Here is a 21,158-nt window from a genome sequence, read left to right on the forward strand (position 1 = left end):
CAATTTGTTTTTGGATAAATTTTTTTAAAAGATAATAATTTTTTTTTTAAAGGCCTTACCAAAATTTTAATAATTTCACTATCAGATTATTTGACTAGCTAATGACAAGAATTCCATCATCAAATGAGATTTTCCCAACAATTAGAGCAGTTATTTTGCTCAAAATTCACATTTTAGATGGTTTTTTATTGTACAAAAAGTATTTTGTATGATTTATCAAACAAGACTCATAGCATTGACAAAACAAAAGCAAGAGTGCTCAAGATGAATATAAAACTATTTATGAGAGGACAAAAAAACAGGAGGAGGAAAATCAGAAAAGGTAAATTATGGTGCATCATGATGATGTGTGTATAATTAGGTGAAATACAAAGCTTATATGTCAACAGTATTCAAGTCTTGTGAGGTTCCTAAAAACAAAGGCTCCTTAAGATAAACTTTGTATTTTTCAATTCTATAGAAATGTTGTCCATATTTTCTACTCTTTTTTTTTTCTCATTTGCCATGGAGGGGAAGGGGAAGTATTATATTGAGTTGCGTCAATGGAATCCAGATGCACTTGAGGAGGAAGATGAGAGTTTGGCTTGCTTTTCCACTGTAGTGTCATCCCATGTGCGTTGTTCGTATTTTCTATATTTGAGGGGAGTCTGAGCAGTGCTTGCTTGAGGGGCCTCAAGAACGGCCAAAGAGACCTCTATAAGGACATATTAAGCACGTGTGAAATTCTTAGAATAATACAATCAAATAGAGTTTGATTTGAAAAAAATAAAAATAAAAAGTAATTAGATTCCAAACAGCACCAAGTACAAAATGAAATGAAAGTGACACAAAAGGGCTCTCGGCCTATCTGATAGTGTAATATAAAGGCAACAGAGACCTCTACACCTCTCTGTGAGGAAAGCTAAAACAAAACACAAAGGCAAAGAATCCTAAACAGCTTTATAATAAAACTTGCATTATTTGACCACCATCAGGATAAAAAAAAGTTTTTACATTCAAGAAAACCAAGTTTCCCTTGTAATTCCATAATGTGTTTTGAGTTTGATTTGTAAGATGGAGAGCTCAACATCGAAGGTAGAGGTCATCATAAGGCCTATGCTGCTTAAAACTGGGATTCCTTTAGCTTTGTCTGTGGTTGGTTTCATCTGTGCAAAGCTTATGGCTAAAAGAAGCTTGAATCCTAAAGAGTCTTTATCAGAAGCTGATGATCAGGTGCTTAGAGATGGGGATAGCTTTCATAGTTTCAGTTCTACATGTGTGTTTTCCATGGAAGATCATGAACCAATTATCATGGATGCAAATGTCATGAATTTGGCAGAAAGTTTGGAGATTGGATATAATAAACACGAATTGGAGGAAGAGTTTTCGTTCCTAAGAATCCGACTTGATGATCTTCAAAACAGAGAATCTGAGTTGGAGATGCAATTTATCCACTACTGTTACTTGGAAGAGAAAAAATCTGTTGTTGTGGAGCTGAGGAATATGTTGTTATTGGAAATGGCTCATGTTGAGTTTTTCAACAGAGAATTTTCATCCATGGAGGCTGAGAGCCAAAGGCTTGAGAAGTTGGTAGTAGAATATTTGAGGATTTTGGAGCAACTTGAGTATTGGAAATCAGAAAATGGATTTCTTCAGAGAAAGGTAAAGAAGCTTTTGAGGAAAGCAAGTCGGCAATCTCGAATAATGCAAAAACAAGATTTGAAGCTTGAAGCTTGGGAAGCAGAAGTTTTGAGGATATATGATGTACTAGAAACAAGGACAAAGGTTATCAAGAAATTGGAAGATGAAGTTGGGGAGCTGAGAGTGGTTTTGGGCCAAGTGCAGGATGAGAAAAATGTGCTCTTGGCAAAGCTTGAATTGGCAGAAAAATCAGCTTCCTCAATCTCCAAGGTGACACCACTTTCAATCAATCACATATGCTAATGTATGTATTCATTCATATGATCAACAAACATGCACTTAAGGGGTAAGAAAATTAGAAGCTATTAGGTGCCTTGCCAGAAAGGAAAATGTGGTATCTATTTTTGTTCCTTCCAGATTGACAGTCTAACCGCTTTGAGGTATCACATACTGCAGATTGGAGGAGAAGGGATCAAAATTGAAGTCCTCAAAAAGGAAATAGAGCAGCTGCAGAAGGATCGTGCAGCTGAACTGAAGGAACTGGTTTACTTGCGGTGGAGCAATGCTTGCTTAAGGCACGAGTTGATGAGGAATCAAGCACAAGAAGAGCAGCAAGATCAGGAGAAGAACAATAATTTGGCAACAGATTTTGAAGGAAGCGGAGAAATTGCAGATTATGGGTTAGCTAGCATGGTTTTGGAGCATAATGAGCCTTGCTTTGGAATTGTGAGCGGCGATCAGGCTTGTTCGGAAAGGCAAAAGCTATTTCAAAGGCTTAGAAGATTGGTGGAAGGCAGTGACAAGGCAAAAGGAAGAAGATTGGGTGAGAAAGAAAGGAATGAAGAAGTCAAGTGTTTTGGAAGGCATTCTGTTTCAGCTGATGCAGAGGCACATCACATTGCAAGGAGTTCTTGCGCTAGTGCTTGAACACATACATATCAGTATATTACATCTCTTGCTATTCAGATATTAAATTCACATGTAAGATGTCTCATAGAAGGCCAATTTCTCCTTTAATGGTTGAGAAAGGCTATGAAAATGCTAAGCTTCAAAATCACATGTAACCCTACTGGGGGACTGATGATGACTTTGTAAATCATATGGAACCAATCTTTCTGACAGTTGCTTTCACTATAAATCTAAATAACCAAAGCATTTGTATGAAGTTTTCTTGATATGAATATGACCCTTTAAGCTATGAGACATGGCATGCACGAAGTATAAATATATAAATAACATATCTTGTATATTTAAAACATTTATTTCTGAAAACTAAAAAAAGTTCCAAATTCTCACAATTTTTTTGTTTCTGAAAATTCAAAAAACTAAAATAAAAAGGGGGTCTCGAGCCCAAAGTTTGATGGAGCCCAGTCTTTGTGAATACGGATACTACAATGATGAACTCCATCCATTTGGCAGCACCTGGTGATTTTGAGACAATAAAGCTGTGGATGAAATAGAAAGTGTTATCCTCTCTCTTTTTCTCTTACAAAAACTAAACCAACTAAAGCATTGATTCTTTAACGGTCAGTCTTAAGTGTTATTAACCATTATTGCACCATGGAACTCTTCCTTCTTCCTTATCACCAACACAATCCAACTCTGCTCCACAGGCCTCCCTTCCCAGAACCCATTACTAGTAATCTCTCTCTCTCTCTCTCTCTCTCTCTCTCTCTCTCTCTCTCTCAGCTTGTCTTTTGGGGTTCATTGAGACTCAAGCAATTTTATTTGAATTCACAGGCAAGAGACTCCTCAAGAGGAACTTACATGTCTTACCATGTCAATGCTCATTGCCCTTTTCAGATGATGCTGCAAAACCAACCTACCAGTCATTACACTATGAGGGAAGGAGGGCTTTGATTGGTTCTCTTTTAACCTCAGGTTTTCCCTACTTTTAACTCCTTTTCTTTAATCTGAACGCATAAGTGTAAAAATTAAATAAATAAAAATTTTGGTTTCATCTTGTTGAAAGAAAAAGAACTTCTTGACATTGCTAATTTTAATAAATTAGGTCTGGGAAATCTGTCCCTGCGGAAATTTAGATAATTCTAGTGGGTTTTGTCTATTTTCGTTTCTCATAATTGTCTCTGTTCTTTTCATATCTTCATATGATGTTTCATTCCTACCATGAAAGCACAATTGCTGTATACACAGGCTTATTGACCTCTTCATCTTTTTGAAATGAATCAGCTGCTGGCTTGTATGTGTGTGATGTGGCTGAAGCTGTTAGCACAAGTAGGAGAGCTGTGAGTATCAAAATATTTTTTTGCTTTTTGTTCTTTTATCTTCGAGATTATACTTTGGTGATTATTTCTGCTACGAAATTAAATTTTAAGAAGAAAAAAACAAGAAATATTATTTTTTAAAATAGTCTTTGCATTCAAAAATTGTGACATTCATTTATTTTCTGCAGCTAAGAGGAGCGAAAATACCTGAGAGTGAATTTACAACCCTTCCCAGTGGTCTGAAGTTAGTAAACTATCGTCACTTATAAACTCTCTGCTCACCTGTTATGCTTTCCCTCTCTCCTTTTATAATCTTTCATGGTACATTAAACCATAAACGTGGCATTTCATTGGAGCTTTCATGTTGATGGCATGCTACATGTAGATAAATGCACTTCAAAAAATTTCTTGTCAAGCTTAGAATGTAATTTTCTAGAGTTTTTAAAGCTCTGCGTCTGAAATAATAATAAATAAAGTATTACAATAAACTCATACCTATTTTACGATGCAATATGCTGTTTATTGATTTCACCTGTGGAAGGTTCATGTCTTTTCTTATGCCAAGAATTATGTACTGATGGAATTGTTCCTCACTCCTCAGGTACTATGACTTGAAGGTTGGGAGTGGAGCTGAGGCAGTGACAGGATCCCGGGTTGCAGTACGGTTGTGATCAAGTTAAATTTCAATATTGAGAATACATAAATAATACTTTCCTAGAATTTTCCAAAACTAAGCATTAAAAATGTCAATATTTTTGCAGGTTCATTATGTTGCGAAGTGGAAGGGTATCACTTTTATGACAAGTAGACAAGGACTTGGTGTTGGAGGAGGAACGGTAAGATTAGACTGGTGCTGCTATTCACATGTATACGCAGTATTATAGGTCATTTCAACAGTAATTTCAAATGCATATAGATAGAAGCGGACACCTTCAGTTTCCTTCTATATTACAATCAAAGGAACCAACCAATTTTATGATTACATAATATAGCTTCTGGAATACCTATCTAGACCATATATCAACACTTTTCTGCTTAGTAAATATGCACAAACAGTTATATTTTTTTCAGTTAAAGTGCTGACATTCTTAACATGCCATCTTTCCTATGATGAATTACCAGTTAACTGATTCTCATTGATCCCTGCTCATAATTTCTGAAATGAATTCCTAAATTATTCGTTGTGCAGATTACTTCCAATTTTTAATTATTTCCAGCAAGCAATTTTTGGAGATTTTGACATCTTAGTTTACTAAACATTTAGTTTTATCTTGAACTGTGTACTTATGGTTCATGTTAATAAGGAAAATAGACTATGCTATCTGCACTCACCATACTGTGTCACATGTAAGTGTTTCTTTTATCTTATAGTTGTTATATGTATGCTTGGATGCTGCAGCCATACGGATTTGACGTTGGCCAATCTGAGAGGGGATCAGTCCTTAAAGGGTTAGATCTTGGTGTAAAAGGCATGAAGGTTGGAGGCCAGGTGAGATCAGTGTTTTGGAATAAAATTTATTTGTTATATCTTGAAGCACTGTTGCTGCATAACTTGTGTTTACAATTTGAAGAAGAAAATTGGAGTTTATTTTTATGGTGTTTTCTAGTAAGCCTTGAGTGGAACAGTGTTCTGGAATCTGGACGGATTTATGTAGAGACTACAAATAATTTTGAGTCTCAAGCATCTGATATATATTCCTTTGATCCTCTGAAATTGTACAGACTAGAAATTTTATGATTCTTACAAAATGGTAGTTCTTTTAATATTTGGAGATCTTTTGTTCTTTATGATAACAGAATAACAGGTCGAAGTCTCTGATCTTCTCTTCATTGGACTGAGACCACTTAAACAACTGAATAACAACTTCTTCTTTTTGGGGGGTCAGCATTGATATGTACCCTTTTGGGTTCCTTTTTCATCTAAATTATTTATTTTGCAGCGACTGCTAATAGTTCCTCCCGAGCTAGCGTATGGAAGCAAAGGAGTCCAGGAAATCCCTCCAAACGCAACCATAGAGGTAACATAATTTAATCTCCTTCAAAGGACTTCATCCACAAATGTCTCTTTCTCTCTTAAGCCTTTTCCATGGTCTTAAGTGTATTACACTTAACTGCAGTGTTCACGCATCCGTGGTTAAAAATTCCCTCCAGATGTTATTCATAATGACTTGTTCTGCCATTCTCTTTCATCCCAAGTGTAGAATCTTTAGTAATTTTGTTTGTATACGAACTAATCTATCTCTATCACTATTTTCTTTCAAATTGTCATTTTATTCTTTCAATCTTTTCTGCTATCTTTCTTTCATGGGCCCTGCTCTATATTCCTCTTCACTGTTTTTGTACCTTCTTTTAATCTGCAGTTGGATGTTGAACTACTGGCCATAAAGCAAAGCCCATTTGGGTAAGTAATGGGTTCTCTGAAGTTAGTTAACCACTTTTTATATTTATAAATTATATTGGAAGATATGTAGCAATTGAAAATTATATTGTTACTCTCTTGTGCAGGTCTCCTGTAAAAATTGTTGAAGGTTAATGCAAATGCAATGATGCTCTTCCTACCGCTCGTCGTGTTCTTTTGTTCATGTAAATGAGGAGATTAGAAGCTCAAATATTGTGGAAAAAAAGAAGAAGATATGTTTGCTGTTCTCTTCATAGAAACCATAAAGCTGTCTTTTTTGTTCTGAGACATAAGTTTTCCATGCATGTGTCTGTGATGATTAAATGATTGAACGATCGGATCGTTGATTGCTTATAACAATGACTTATTTTTTGGGTCATTTAGGGCCCGTTTGATAACCATTTCATTTTTAGTTTTTAGTTTTCATTTTTTATGCTAGAGTATAGAGAAAAATGAGAGTGAGAATGGGAGTGAGGATGAGATTGAGAGAGAGGATGAGAGGGAGGAGTAACAAAAGTGAAAACAATTTGAAATAGATTTCAGTTTTTAGTTTTTGCCCATCCTCTCCTCTCATCTTCCCTCTCAATCCAATCTCTACTCTCATTCTCACTTCCATTCTCCCTCTTTTTCCTCTATACTCTAGCACAAAAAATGAAAACTAAAAACTAAAATTGAAATAGTTATCAAACAGGCCCTTATGTTCTTGTTGTCCTATTTTCTCGTTATGAATGTTAAATCTTTTCTATTTCATTTTTTATGCAGAACATAGCTTAATCTGCTTATGCATCCCTAACTTATCTGAATGTGATCCACGTGTATGCTTGTTGGAGAGCAGAACATTGGTGGGAGAGCCATTATGTTGCCTTTTATTTTTATAATAGATTTTATTCTTAATCTATTGATATGTTGCTTAACTTCATGAAGGAAAGCAGAAAAGTTGGCATATCATTAGTTTGTTGCACTGAAGCCTTTTGTGGTAGTAGCTTTCCTTAAGTAGAGGTCTCAGCTTAAAATGCTGTCCCTAGAGAATAAAGGAAGAATCTACAGGTCCTATAAAATCCAAAAGTTTTATGATTTTTTTCACATAAGATTCTTGCAGAGACTTTCCAGTTTTTGTTTCACCCACTTTATTCTCTTGTTGTATCCTTTTATTTACCCCATCTTCCTTCCCATATGCAGCACAAGCTTTTCATTGCTTCCCCTTTGTTCATGCAAAATGGTCACTAAGCCAAACATAATGCCAGGCTTCCTCTTCTGCCATCTCTTCTTCCTTCTTTGTGTAGATCATTACTGTTCTTCTCAAAAGACCTGCCCGGAATGTGGCTCCATAAAAGTTCCATATCCCCTGAGCACAAACCCCCACTGTGGCGACCCCGACTACTCTCTCCATTGTGACCCTTCCTCTAAGAAACTCTATGTTGATGCCCTCAATGGAAGTTATTATCTTGTGCTTCAAATCATGGCTCCGAATCAGCGCATGCTGGTACAACCATCCCCATGGCTGCCTGGCCAATGTGTTACTCAAGACATGGTGGTGAGTGAGGGCCTCTGGTTGAATCAGTCACTTCCTTTTAACATCACTTCGTCGAACACCATCTTCCTCTTTAACTGCTCTCCACGGCTCTTGGTTTCTCCTCTTAATTGCACTCCATCTAGCCTTTGTCACCGCTACTTGGAAAGCTCAGGACATGTTGACACAAACCGAGCACTTCAGTGCGCAGGCAAGCTTAAGCTTTGCTGCACTTTTGTTGCTGGTGGGACGCCTTCAGCCTACAAAATACGGCTTCACAGTTCAGGTTGTAAAGCCTTTAGAAGCATCCTTCATTTGGATATAAACCAGCCTGCAAACCAATGGGAAGAGGGATTGGAAATTCAGTGGGCTCCTCCACTTGAACCAATTTGTAGAACACAGCTTGACTGCTCTCAAGCTTCCAAATGTTCACCTACTGGTTCCAATGGCCTCTCTCGCTGCCTTTGCAATAGGGGCTACTATTGGGACCATGTTCTTGGAACATGCTCAAGGAAGAAGAGGAACACGAAAGCCGGTCTGCGTTTAAAGGTCTCAGTAGGGGTAATCTCTTTTTTCCTTGTGGCTGTAGTTATAGCGATAATTACAGTGAAAAGGTCCTGCAAATTCTCTGAGCAGGAAAAGCTTACCAAGGCAAGAGAAGACAAGTTGAAGAACAATGACGGGAAATCGGCTAGAATGTTTCACTTAAAAGATGTGAAGAAAGCCACTAAAGGTTTCTCTAAAGACAGGGTTTTAGGGAGTGGTGGGTTTGGAGAAGTCTACAAAGGAGAGCTTGAAGATGGGACTGTGGTGGCTGTCAAGTCAGCTAAAGTGGGCAACATCAAGAGCACAGAACAAGTACTAAATGAAGTTGGGATACTTTCCCAAGTCAACCACAAAAATCTGGTCAGACTCTTGGGTTATTGTGTGGAAGCTGCGCAGCCATTGATGCTCTATGAGTACATATCAAATGGGACACTCAGTGACCATTTACATGGTAAATTTTCCACCTTTCTTGACTGGAAAACTAGGCTCAGAATTGCCTTACAAACAGCTGAAGCATTGACTTATTTACACTCTGCTGCTCATACTCCCATCTACCATAGAGATGTCAAGTCAACTAATATACTACTAGATGACGATTTCAACGCCAAAGTTGCAGATTTCGGGCTCTCCAGGTTGGCTTGTCCAGGGTTGAGCCATGTCTCAACATGTGCTCAAGGAACATTAGGGTACTTAGACCCCGAATATTATCGCAACTACCAGTTAACTGATAAGAGTGATGTTTATAGTTATGGGGTTGTATTGCTTGAGCTTTTAACATCACAGAAAGCCATTGATTTCTCGCGTGATCAGGACGACGTGAATTTAGCCATTTATGTGAGTGTAAGAGCCAACAATGGTGCAATTATGGAAGTTGTGGATCAGCGGCTGTTTAGCAAGGAGCCTGCAGGGAATATATTGGCAAGCATAAAGCTTTTCTTAGAGCTCGGACTTGCCTGTCTGAGGGAAAAGAAGGGGGATAGGCCAGCCATGAAGGATGTTGTTCAAGAACTCCACTGCATAATTCAAGTTTTAGGTCATGAAGTGGTTCAAAACTAATGAGATTAGCTTTGATGAAACTATATGAATTTACTGTACTCTTAATGTAACCGAAAAAGGAAAATGTATTGTACTATTACTAGAGTGTGGAAATGTTCTCCTACTGGACTATGTAACATGCTATGTCGTTAGATTGTTAATAAGACGAACTCTTATTTTAATGCACAATAAAGACAAAGTGTAAGAGTTTGACGGGTAGACAACTTAACATACCAAACAAGACAAAGTGTAAGAGTTTGAATTCAAGTTGTATTCCTTCGTGTAAATATTACAATATTTATAATTGCACAATAAAGATATAAACGGAAAAAGTCTTGAATAGCAGTAAATACAAAATATTTGGAGAGCAAATCAACTATTGTGATTAAGAAGAATTCGTTTCAGATTGTTCTTCCTTGATGAGTGCGTGTGGTTTAACACAAAGTTATATAAAAATTGAAGATAAATATTGTTATGGATAATATGATACAATCTTTGAATATTCATGTTTCCAAATGAGAGGATATGGAAGGAGGTGGAGATAGATAATGCCAAGAAAGGCTTAGATTTTGAGTAGCACACAGAAGCTAAAGTGATTCCAAGGATGGGTTTTGAGTGGAGGGAAAAAGAAGGGTTGGGATCAGATGCTTCCTTATGATGCAGAGAAGACATGGACTTCCAATTCTGGGGTTATTGGAATCTATTTATATTTAGGATGTCAACATTAATTGGTTGGCATGGAGAAAAGGCAAGCAAGCTTTTTGCAAACAAGGAAAGCATTTTGCTTAGAATGTTTGAATAGGAAATTGGCAATTTTATCAAGCAAAGTGAAGCATTATATAGAGTTAGTTGCTTGAAGTCTAGTCTTGTCATAGATTCATATCTTGTAAATTTCAAATCATTACTAAATACTGGTCGTGGTAAAGAGTGCAATATGACTATTTTGAAGTGCTAATAACAATTTTCATTGTATTTATATAAAGTTAGTTGCGGGTTTTTTACATAGGGTTTATTTTTGTAATGATTAAAGTGTGGAGTTGTAACTAATGCAGACCAGCATCAGACTCCAGATTGTTAGTTGCTATTGCTTATTGTCTCTTCCACAAACTCAAGTGGAATGTTAAATTGCAAAGCTTTAATTGGATCCAGAGAAGAGGAAAAATTCTTATTACAAAATAAAATCTAAACTCCAAAATCAACATCTGCCTAACATGAGCGTGAGAATTTTAATTGCTATCAAAATCGTTAATTGGTTCTTTGTACATATGATTCTTAAATTGTAATTTAGTAAATAAAAGATTTTAATTATGACATGTCTATGATGAAGATTCATTAATAATAAGAAGGTGGACAAGAAGGCGTATCATCGTTATTTAAGCCAAAAATATCAAAATTGTGGACTTCATATATTTCTTTATCTTTTCAATTTTTTTTTTATCAAAAGGGGAGTAGAGAAAAGTCCTAAATACATGCAAAGCGACATCATTTAGACCATAAAACAATATTAACATGAAGAAAAAAAAAACGTGCAAGTAAAGAGTGGGGAAAATAGAGATGAAGAGCAACTTTTAAATTGGGATTAGTCTAAACACCAAGAGTGCATTGACTTCTAATATCTATTATTATTATTTATTATTATGGTTGTTCTCCTTGCTTCAAAGCTTTCCCCCAGTGTAGGAATAAAATAAAACCAAATGGTCTTTCTTTTGGGCAAGTAAAATCAAGACCGTTTGCATAACCACTAGTGTCAATATTATATAAATTATCAAGCGTGACAAGAGTGATATCAAAAGATGAACCCAACTTGTGGGAAAATTATAAAATAACCACAATAACTTTGGTGGGAAGGAAAAACCAAAACGTTTCCACCACAAAATGGATAATGGACTAATAATGAGTTATTTCAGTCCTAATCAAGACTCTAAATGGGTCACCTGTTTTACAAGTATAAGAAATTTTTAAAAAGATTGTGTATCAACAGCCGAAATTGCATCTTTACGCACGACATTTCCCTTGTCACTTAAGCATGACAAGTCATGTGAGGACTTCCAACTCCATTATGTACAAGTACAATATCAACAACACAGAAAACATAAGCAAGGAATCCAAACTCTTGATTAACAGTTCTTGGAGTTGTTCTAAAAAAATTTGTTTATTCTTTTTTGGTGTCTTGAGCTCAGATTTTGGTTGAATGAGCAGTTGCCAGCAAACTGTAAATGCTCATTTGGCAGCATTGAGGACTATAATACAATTGGAATTCAAAATCTTGTATTCTATAGAGAGATAGCAAATACAGAATCTCTTGTACAAAACTTATGGAATGGTTTCACTTTCATATATTTCAGCTTTAGAGGAAAAAGTAGCAAACCACCAGCAGATCACCTGCGATAGCGGTATCGTTTGAAGTTGAAGTATACGTGCAATATTCCACGTTCAAACGTGCATTTGAAGCCCTTCTTATGAGAGTATTCCCATTCTTTGTTTACTATCCGGAATGCCTGTAAAGCAATCATGAGTATGATAAGTAACTTGATCCTGAACAGAATCATCACCAACAAAATTCGACTACCAGATCAAGAGAACTTACAATGTCCTCGTAAGGTGGTCCCGCATGAAACCTTATAATGCATGTCTCACTACTGTTGCCATCCTTCTCAATAGTATAATGTGGGGCCTTTGTCTTGTCCACAAGGTCTGGATAGAAGATGTTGAATTTATATCCTTGCACAATCTTTGGAGGTGGGTTATCGTGATCATAGTGAGTCTGGTTGTATTTGTTCCATTCATATCCAGTGTGAACGCGGTTGAAATATTTCGGCTTTCTAGGTCGGTACTTGTCATGCCACCAGTATACCTGCATCCACATTCATTCATCAAATTGAAGAAAGATGCGCAACTAGATTTTCAGTTTCATTTTAAATATGATTTTTTTTTGGGGGAGGGGGGGGTGGGAAGAGAAGGGAGGGAGGGAGGGGGAAAGGTAACGAAGGGAAAAATCGACAAGATGAAGTACCTGTGAGTCAAGGTTCACTTCAGAATTAGAGCCAAAAACTGCATCTCCTTCCTCCATGATTCCCATGGCTTTCATGGCCTTCATCTCAAAGTTATCTTCTGGTGGTGGAGCTGGCTTTGATGCCAAAGCTTCTTGAATCCGTCTCTGTTGTTCTTCTAGCACAGCCACACGCTTCCTTTCCTGTTAACAAGCAACTCATACAGTTACATTCATGATTGCTTTACACCAAGTAGTCTCCAATCTCTGGAAATAAACATTTCTTAATATCTCAACAACTGAATTTTAAAGAACTACATTTTGGTTTTGGAGGATAAAAATCCCTTACTAAAACAGAAATCCTAATCCACCAAGGAACTAATTCAAATAAACTAGGAAACTTAAATCAAATCCTACTAAAATCTGGAAACTAAAATCCTAGTGAAATCTGGAAAACTAGAGAATCTAGGAAACTAATAAATCAGGAAATTAACAAATGATGTCCACATCAACCAGTGCACTTAAAAGCTTGCATACTCACGTATTCTTAAAGAAAATAAGTAAATAAAAACTTCAGAACAAAACCTGAAAGAAGAAACCCTACCAGCATAGCCCTGTCCTCTTCAGGGTCAAACACTTCCTCATTTTCATCTCCATGAAACAGTTCTGGTGAAAATGATCCTGCCTCTTCCTCAGCCACGTCAATTGCCTCCTCCTCTAAGGGTTCTGGAGAAAATGCTTGAGCATCTACATATAAAAATATATTAGCAAAATCATCTTGTTAACAAAATGCCTAAATCCAAAGGTGAAAAGTGTGCATACCTTTAACATCAGGCTCACTCTCCTCCTCTTCAGGTTGTAAATCATGAACTGTATCCAAGTTCTCTTCACCATCCACCCGTTGCTCAAGGCGTTGCAAATGCTTGTGCAACATTTTAGTATGGATTTCTTTCAAACAAGCCTGTATTTGCAACAATTTAAATAGTAATAAGGCCAAACGAAGCAGTAGTAAATAAAATGCAAAGACATACATTAAAGAAGACAATGATAGGTACCTTGGCCTTGAATATATGGAGGCGTGTAAGAACAGCCTCCCAATACTCAACAACCTTGGCTGTTCCAGAACGCATCTGTGACTCAATTTTGGACTGTAACGCCTCCAATTCACTATAAGTCTTTCCTTCTAAGAGAGTCTTGACATCTGCTTCAATGCTAGAATGCAAGCCTCTTTGTTCCGCAAGCAACTCAGCAGGAGGTTCCTCTCCACGAACCTTAGCTCGAGCCAATGCATCTTTCTTCCGAGCTTCAGCTAGCTCCCAATCCGCAACCACCAAAAGTGCCTGTCAATTTGTACATATCAGGATACAGTCCAACAACAAATCTACATTATCACATTAATTATTTTAAGTAACATTTACATTTAATCAACAAATCTTCAGGCAATCAAAATGAAGTGCAAGTAATCATAACTATGGTTTGCAGCTGGCCAAATTGCATCCTTTCATGTGCCTTTGATTCTGAGATTCGCTCATTGAGTACAATTGAATTGCTAATCCCAATACCACTCCACCGAAACACGTTTTTTTAAATTTAATGAAAAATAAAAAAAATAAACGAGCGTCAACACTGCTATATGTTTAAGAGTCCCCACCACATCGACAGAATAAGAATAATGAATTAATCAAACCAAAGGCAAAAACAGAAGACAACAACTTATTAGCATGACAGCACCCATTACAGGGGGTAAAGTATCCACAAAAAACACTGTCAAAGGTAAAAAGCCACTAAAAGGAAAAGAAACAGATAATACCTCCCAGAACTCTATATGTGTTGGTGTTGCCCTGTCCAAATCAAGATGCATTTTGATGTCATCTCTTAGCTCTTCCATTTCCTTTACACTCAAGCCCTGCATCGGACATGTCAAATGCCAATGTGAATAATATTCATTTCAAAACAAATAAGAAAAGTTCAATCCATGTCATTCTAAAGTTTAACAATGTGCAAAGCATCATATAACAGCACTTAAACATACACACTAAACAATAGATAAACATACTTAGCTTTCCAAACATTTGACTAGTTACAACAAGAAGTTTTCCAACTAACACAGAAAAAAGGGAAAAACTTTAGCTCAATGTTCCTTTACCCAACTTCAATAATATATCTGTCCCTGAAAGTGAGTGTATGAATTCTCCAAGGCGATAAGCACAAGTAGGGCCATACCCTTCCAGATAACTTACCCACCCATCCACACACACACACATTTAAGAACCCCGAAAGGAATATTTAATAACTCTCAGTTTATCTCCCACTCATTGTAGGGGACAGGTGCCTAATGATTTCCAAACTACGTAAAGTTCAGAAGCAAATAAAATGCAATGAAGAATAAATAGAATTATCATGACAGCAAGCATAAGTCTCATCAGGTGGAAATTTTACCTTGAAAACCATGTATGGCTCATTTATCTCAATATCAAATTCATCTGAACCATTGAGATGCTTGGACAGTACATCAATTGGCTTAATACGCCCTTCACGCAATCTGATCTCTGACCTGACTTTGCTTTGATCAAAGTGAAACTGTACGGAGAACATGTAGACTTATCAAATTTCCAGGTAAAACAAAATGACAACAAACAAAATCATGTAGACGAGCATCATAACAGAAAAATGTATGAAAAGTAGGCAAAAAAGAGAATGTTTATTGATTAAATCCAGCACCATACCTCTTCTTCTTTTTTCTCCCAGTCTTGGTACTCAGCCCGAGCACGTTCTCTGGCTAGCAGTGCCTACATAAAGAAATGAAAGTTACTTAACAAAACAGCAAACAAGGCAAGAAGCTATCTTAAAAATATCACTCCAAATGGCAAAATGCACTCCAACTCTCTCCACTAAGAGCAACTCCAGCGGCAAGCCCAGCCAGAGGCTGGGGGGAGAAAAAAAAAAACCAGTTCCAGCGAGGAGCCCAAGCCCGGGTTGGGAGTGGGACCCACGAAGTCGGGCTGGCCCTCAGGCCAGTTCAGCCCAAGGGCTGAGCTGATGTCATTGCTGACGCCAGGCCGGCGTCAGCCCACTCATTTGATTTTTTTTTTCTGTTGCCATGTGGCGTCGTCTGGGCTCTCCAATCGGATTTTTTCCTCCAATCCAACGGCAACCAATTTTTTTGCAATAAAATACTGCAAAAAATTCGGATAAAATTTTAAAAAATACCCAAAAATTAATGAATTTTTTTCTATAAATACCAGCCAATTTTTTTTAAAATTTATCTGAAATTTGAAATTGAAAATTTTATCCGATTATGAGATATGAATAGTATTGACACGTAGGAACCCGAAAATATTATCCAAATTAATTATTGAGGTAAAAAAATTTGTGAAAAAAACAAAAAAATGAATAGTAATTGCCCTTTGCCATGGCAACAGGTGGAAACACAAAATACTATTTGCAAGGGCAACCACTATTCACTTGAATAGTGGCTGCCCTAGCTCCCCCCTTGCCATGGCTAAGGGCAAATGGGTGGAGTTGCTCTAAGAACTTGAACGGAAAAATTCATGCCATATCAGGCAATAAACTTACCATTTCTTCCTCATGTTGTGCTTTTTCAAGTGCTCTTTCTTCCCTTCTTTTCTTGACCTTTTCAATCTGAGCCTGTAAGATGAATTTAAACAAATATTAAAATTCTAATAAATTTAAACTAGAAAATAGTAAATTAATAAAAATCCACAAAGAAAAATCCTGAGTTTTCGTCATAGACCAGGACATTCATTTATTGTGCAACCTCAGGCAGCAACATGGCATCGATAAATCATATTGGTCGTGGGATTTATTAAAAATAGTAGCGAAGCCTATGGACTGTATTTATTCACTATAAAATGATAAGTCTTTAATAAAATTCTAAGTCATTTAGTTTCTATTTTCTTTTCTTATTTAGCAAACTGCTTTAGCACATGTTCCACCAAAAAACTTAATTAGCACATGGGTTACTGACTAACGGCCCTAATGGGTTTTCTAGTCTTCTTGTTTTTAGCTAACTTCTTTAGCACATGCTACATCAAAAAACCTTTTAGCACGTACATAATGGGTTTTCTATAGTCTTATTCTTGTTCTTTTTCTCGTTATTGTCTTCTTCTTGCTCTTTTTTATGGCATATCAGAAAGTTATCTAGAGTCAATAAACTAGATATGCAGAGCCAATGAAACCGAATATGTTGAGCCCTAAACCGAATATATTGAACTCTCTCTCTCTCTCTCTCTACATATATATATATATATATGTAGGTATATTATACTGACACACTCTAACAGTCAGGTAACAATGGATGACTATAATCTCGGTGACATGGTAAAAATAACCATAGTCATAGTGTAAGACAACTTGCCATACTTCCAACTCTCCCTCCACAATAAATGTGTCATCATATACGTACATTACAGTCACCAAACAAAAAGACTAGCCTAGACAAAAGGAAAGAGCTTTAGTCAGACATGCTTTGCTGATGGGGTTTAGTTCCCATTTCATTCTTAACAATAAGGCCCGTGAACAACATATAGGAATGTAATTCTCTCTCCTATACCTCATGAAGACTATGATTCGATTTGATGTCCCTATAGTGCAACGCACAGACTTCAATAGCTAAGCTTGTTAGTTCCTTGTATTATATATTCCATCTTTTATTGCTACAACAACTTACGTTGATTCCAGTAACGTGAGATGTCATAAATTTCAATCAAACTCTCCAGAGACCTTCCAAAACTCAATAAAATTTATTTCCGCAACCTCAAATAAAAAACTATGTCAGACATGTCCTCTAACTTATGTATCAGGCATTTTAACTGATTCAAACAAAAACTTTAATCTTACATAATGCCAAATATAAGACCAGTAAAGCCATTGGATACAAGAAAGCAAAAAGACAACAACTAGTAAGGAAACAACAAAGAAGCAATGTTGGGCTAGAACTATGTACCATTCTTTCTCTCTGTCTTTTTTTCTCAGCCTTAACTGAAAACACGTCAAGGGAAACACCATTGGAAACATCACGATCAATCTTCTTTCTCCACACAAATCTGCAAACAGAACAGAATGAATTCATATATAGACCTTACAAACAATAAAGCATCCCTAACTTACACATCTGTCAGACTGTAAGCCATCATAAACCAGACAGATAGTTTAGCAATCAGACACGCAATTAATACTAAGCAACTGTAGCTGTATTCAAAACATTCACATCCGAAACTTAGTAAATTCAAACAAAACACAATGAAACACAATAATGAAAAATGCTTCTATCGAAGTGAAACAAATTCAACATTTGAAATTGGAAAGCTAAAAACTCTATCAGAAAACTTCCTCATATAAATCCCAAAACACAAAAACAAAAACAAGAACTTACATTTCATTGAGATTGGAATCACCAAAGGGATTCGAATCATTTGAATAACCTGAAACGGTCTTAGACTTGATCTTCTTGGCTACTCGAGTTGCCTATTCAATCAAAAGGTAGCGCACCATACTATCAATAACAATTCAAATTTTAAAATAATAATAATAAATAAAAACCCTAACGGACGAAATAAGAACCTTCTTCTGCGCCTTCTTAGCCAAGTACTCAGCGATTTGATCCTCGGTAACGTTCTTCGACCTCTTCTTCTTGCGGTCACGCTCTTCAGTCTCATCGCTGTCGTACGACTCGTCGTCGGAAGAGTCCTTCCGGCGCCCGCTGCGGCGGCTGCTATTTCTGCTACGGCTTTGTTCCTTGCGCTTACCGGAACTCCTCGGAGGAGAAGAGTCGCGGCTGTCAGAGGCATCGGACTCGGAATACGACTCGGACTCGGAATCGGACTCGGAGTCGTCGGATCTTCTTCTGCGTCGACTCTTGGAAGACGACGACGCGTCCTTTTTGCTTTTGCTGCGTCCGTGAGTGCCCATACTTGGCGGTAATGATTTTTAGAGGGGTTTGGGTTTATGTAGCGAACGGATATACGACTAAAATTATGGCTAGTTAACCGATTGAAATCATGGTGTGTTTTATAATGAGGAATTGAAACCCTTTACTTTTTAAATAATTATGAAAATTTTTGTGTTTATTTTACACTAAGAAATTAAAAAGTAAGCTAGTCTCACATAAAATTAGGAATTGAATTCCTGATTTTGGACTAGTATGTTTATTATGGAGGGTGTATTCAATTAGGATTATAAAGCGTTTAAAAATATTTTAAAAATTCGGGTGTATTCAATTTGGATTTATACAAACTTTAAAAGAGGTTTTACAAGTCTAAGTGTATTCAATTCCGACTTGTATGAACTTTTAAAAAGTCCATTCAAATATGGGTGTATTCAATTTGGATTATACAAACTTTAAAAGAGGTTTTAAAATAATTTGTATTCGAAATGTCATATATTTGGAAAGATTTCATTAAGTGATAAATTTTCGTATGTTTTAAGGGGAGAGTTATGAATAACAAAGACCATAATAAATCCAACCTCCCCCATTTATTTTCATAAGATGTTTTTCTCTCTGCAACAGAAGACGAACAACTTCCTTCCTCTATCTGTGAAGGTATGCTCCCTATTTTTTCTTTGATCAATATCTCGTTGAGTTTTCTTTTTCCATGATTTTTCTTCATAGTGTTTTTCTTGTTATTAGGTTATAGTTTGGGATTAGGGTTTATGCTTGTTACTAGGGTTTATGCTTTGTTACTAGGATTTATGCATGCTACTACTTGTTTTTCTTCTAAAATATCTATATACGACTTTCCACACACAAGAACAGCAACGACAGAATGCTAATGAATGGAGAGTTGGTATAGCTTTGGATATGTTGAGAGATGTTGGGCACATCACCAATGAGAATCAAGGATAATGGAATGAACGTTAAATATTTTCCTTAAACTTTTCTTTCAAATTTGTAATATATTTGTCACTATATTTCTTATGAATTTTGCTTTTCATTAAACATAAATTTATTTCATGTTGTTGAAGAAAAAGATATTATGAATTTGATTTTTTATTTCATGTTGTTTAAAATTGGATCACCATTAGATACATTGACAACAATGTTACTATATAAAATAATTTTACTTTGTATACTTTCCATCTGGTCAATTTATAAGTAAAAAAAATTTCATGTGTAGCTAATTTTGATAGAAAGCTAACTTGTTACATGTATTATTAACAGAGACATTGATAGGGAGGAGTTTAATAAAGTCATGGCTTTGATGAGATCTCAAAGCAAACAAAACAAGGATGGCTACAGGCTCAAAGTTTCTGTTGAAGACGGAGACCTATTTGAGCACGTCTTTTGTTTTTTTTTTTCCAAGGCCTTGTCATTTTATTATACTTCATTTTTTTTCCTCTGACAGTCAGCTGATTTGGAGTTTTCTCATTACGACTACAAAGAACAAGGAACCATATCAGCTAAAGAAATTATATAAGTCTGGAATAAAAACCACACAAATCTTAAGAAAGTTTATTAAAAAATTATATAGAAGTCTTCTGAAAGTCTATCAAGTTCTATATGAATTCAAAAGTTCCATAAGTTCTAGCTAGCACTTAAACAAAAAAAATTTAAATGCTCTAAATCCTAATTGAATACACCCTGGATTAGGAGGAATTGAATTGATGGTGAATTGAATTGAGGAGGATTTGGATTGAGGAGAATTAGATTCTAAATCCCTATTGAAGTTGTTTACTAAACCATATAGATTAAGGAGAGTTATATTCTGGATTTCTATTAAAGTTGTTTACTAAACCATATGGAATTGGGGTAGTAGTGGTACTAATTACTAAAATGTCCATGTTGTTGGGTTAAAGTAGATGACAAATTTTGAATTTTTAAAATTGTTTGAGGATATAATGGGTAAAAAAGATGAATTCTTAATAGACTAGTTCTCCAGAAATTAGAATACCACTTCCCACCCAAGAATTGAATTCCTCCAAAATCAAGAATTTAATGTCTAATTTTGTGTGGCCCCCACTTATTTTTCAATTCCTGATTCCAATTCCAATTTCTAATTACTAAACACACCAAAAAGTAAGGGGTTCCTCTTAGGAATACTACTGTGTTTAGATGAATTAAAATACGAGTGGGACACACACAAAATTAGGAATTCAACTCCTAATTTTGGAAGAATTGGACTTTTAGGTGGGAGGTGGTATTCTAATTCCTCAATAATTAACTCATTAGGAATTCATTTTTTTTACCCATTATATCCTCACACAATTTTTCAAATTTCAAATTTATCATCTACTTTAACTTAACGATGGCATTTTAGTAATCAATTTAATTTAAATTCCAATTTATGAGAATTTAGTAAACAACTTATAAGAAATTAGTATCACTCCTACCATAATTCCATATGATTTGGTAAACAACTTCAATATGAATCCAAATTCTAAATCTCTTCAATCCAACTCATTCTCAATTTAATTCCTCTTAATTCGATTACAAATTAATAAACATTCTATTGGAGTGAATTTGAAATATTTCTAAAGGCCAGTCCATTTATAGAGGCCCAATACTGACCCATCTTTATTATTAAATTTTTAAACAAAAGGAGGGAAAATGTTGCCTCAAGAAGTGTGATTTGCTTTTGGATTTCAAAGGTCTTGCCGCTAATATTATTACTAGAGGAATGCGTGGAAGGGGAAATTTTGTATGATTAAACATCTTGACATGTTTATTATTATTATATTAAGTTGTCATACTGTGAATTTATACCATATATTCAAATAATAATTAATTTCTTAGATAAAATAAAAATAAAAATAATTGATATGAACAATGGTCCTAGTTAACATTTCATACATTTTTAGTTTCTGCTTTGCCTTTTA

The 21,158-nt window shown here is 35.8% G+C and overlaps 4 protein-coding genes across 5 annotated transcripts; 3 read left to right on the forward strand and 1 right to left on the reverse strand.

The window, feature by feature from the left end:
- Positions 472 to 2,793, forward strand: LOC18770796 (protein CHUP1, chloroplastic). The gene is made up of 2 exons (XM_020568714.1): positions 472 to 1,890; positions 2,077 to 2,793. Exons 1-2 carry the CDS (start codon positions 1,054 to 1,056, stop codon positions 2,545 to 2,547), a joined length of 1,308 nt encoding a protein of 435 aa, XP_020424303.1. The 5' UTR covers positions 472 to 1,053; the 3' UTR covers positions 2,548 to 2,793.
- Positions 3,065 to 6,637, forward strand: LOC18770294 (peptidyl-prolyl cis-trans isomerase FKBP16-4, chloroplastic). 2 transcript variants are annotated; one of them, XM_020567730.1, is made up of 10 exons: positions 3,065 to 3,259; positions 3,424 to 3,501; positions 3,811 to 3,866; positions 4,034 to 4,089; positions 4,447 to 4,504; positions 4,607 to 4,681; positions 5,245 to 5,334; positions 5,786 to 5,863; positions 6,206 to 6,246; positions 6,351 to 6,637. In XM_020567730.1, the coding sequence occupies exons 1-10, from the start codon at positions 3,181 to 3,183 to the stop codon at positions 6,376 to 6,378; spliced, it is 639 nt and encodes a 212-aa protein (XP_020423319.1). In that variant the 5' UTR covers positions 3,065 to 3,180; the 3' UTR covers positions 6,379 to 6,637. The 2 variants fall into 2 exon arrangements, with proteins under 2 accessions (XP_020423319.1, XP_007202512.1); XM_007202450.2 differs by having other exon boundaries at positions 3,068 to 3,259; positions 3,361 to 3,501.
- LOC18769574 (wall-associated receptor kinase-like 20) lies at positions 6,848 to 9,553 on the forward strand. The gene is made up of 2 exons (XM_007203208.2): positions 6,848 to 7,290; positions 7,423 to 9,553. Exons 1-2 carry the CDS (start codon positions 7,256 to 7,258, stop codon positions 9,353 to 9,355), a joined length of 1,968 nt encoding a protein of 655 aa, XP_007203270.2. The 5' UTR covers positions 6,848 to 7,255; the 3' UTR covers positions 9,356 to 9,553.
- On the reverse strand, positions 11,428 to 18,374 carry LOC18770875 (cactin). Its single transcript, XM_007203783.2, has 13 exons — positions 17,907 to 18,374; positions 17,719 to 17,810; positions 17,290 to 17,389; positions 15,900 to 15,971; positions 15,050 to 15,112; positions 14,763 to 14,903; positions 14,134 to 14,229; positions 13,379 to 13,663; positions 13,146 to 13,284; positions 12,928 to 13,070; positions 12,348 to 12,527; positions 11,922 to 12,188; positions 11,428 to 11,832 (listed from the first exon to the last, which is right to left on the reverse strand). Exons 1-13 carry the CDS (start codon positions 18,252 to 18,254, stop codon positions 11,713 to 11,715), a joined length of 2,046 nt encoding a protein of 681 aa, XP_007203845.2. The 5' UTR covers positions 18,255 to 18,374; the 3' UTR covers positions 11,428 to 11,712.

The sequence above is a fragment of the Prunus persica genome, chromosome G7 (assembly GCF_000346465.2).
Source record: "Prunus persica cultivar Lovell chromosome G7, Prunus_persica_NCBIv2, whole genome shotgun sequence".
NCBI classification, from domain to species: domain Eukaryota; kingdom Viridiplantae; phylum Streptophyta; class Magnoliopsida; order Rosales; family Rosaceae; genus Prunus; species Prunus persica.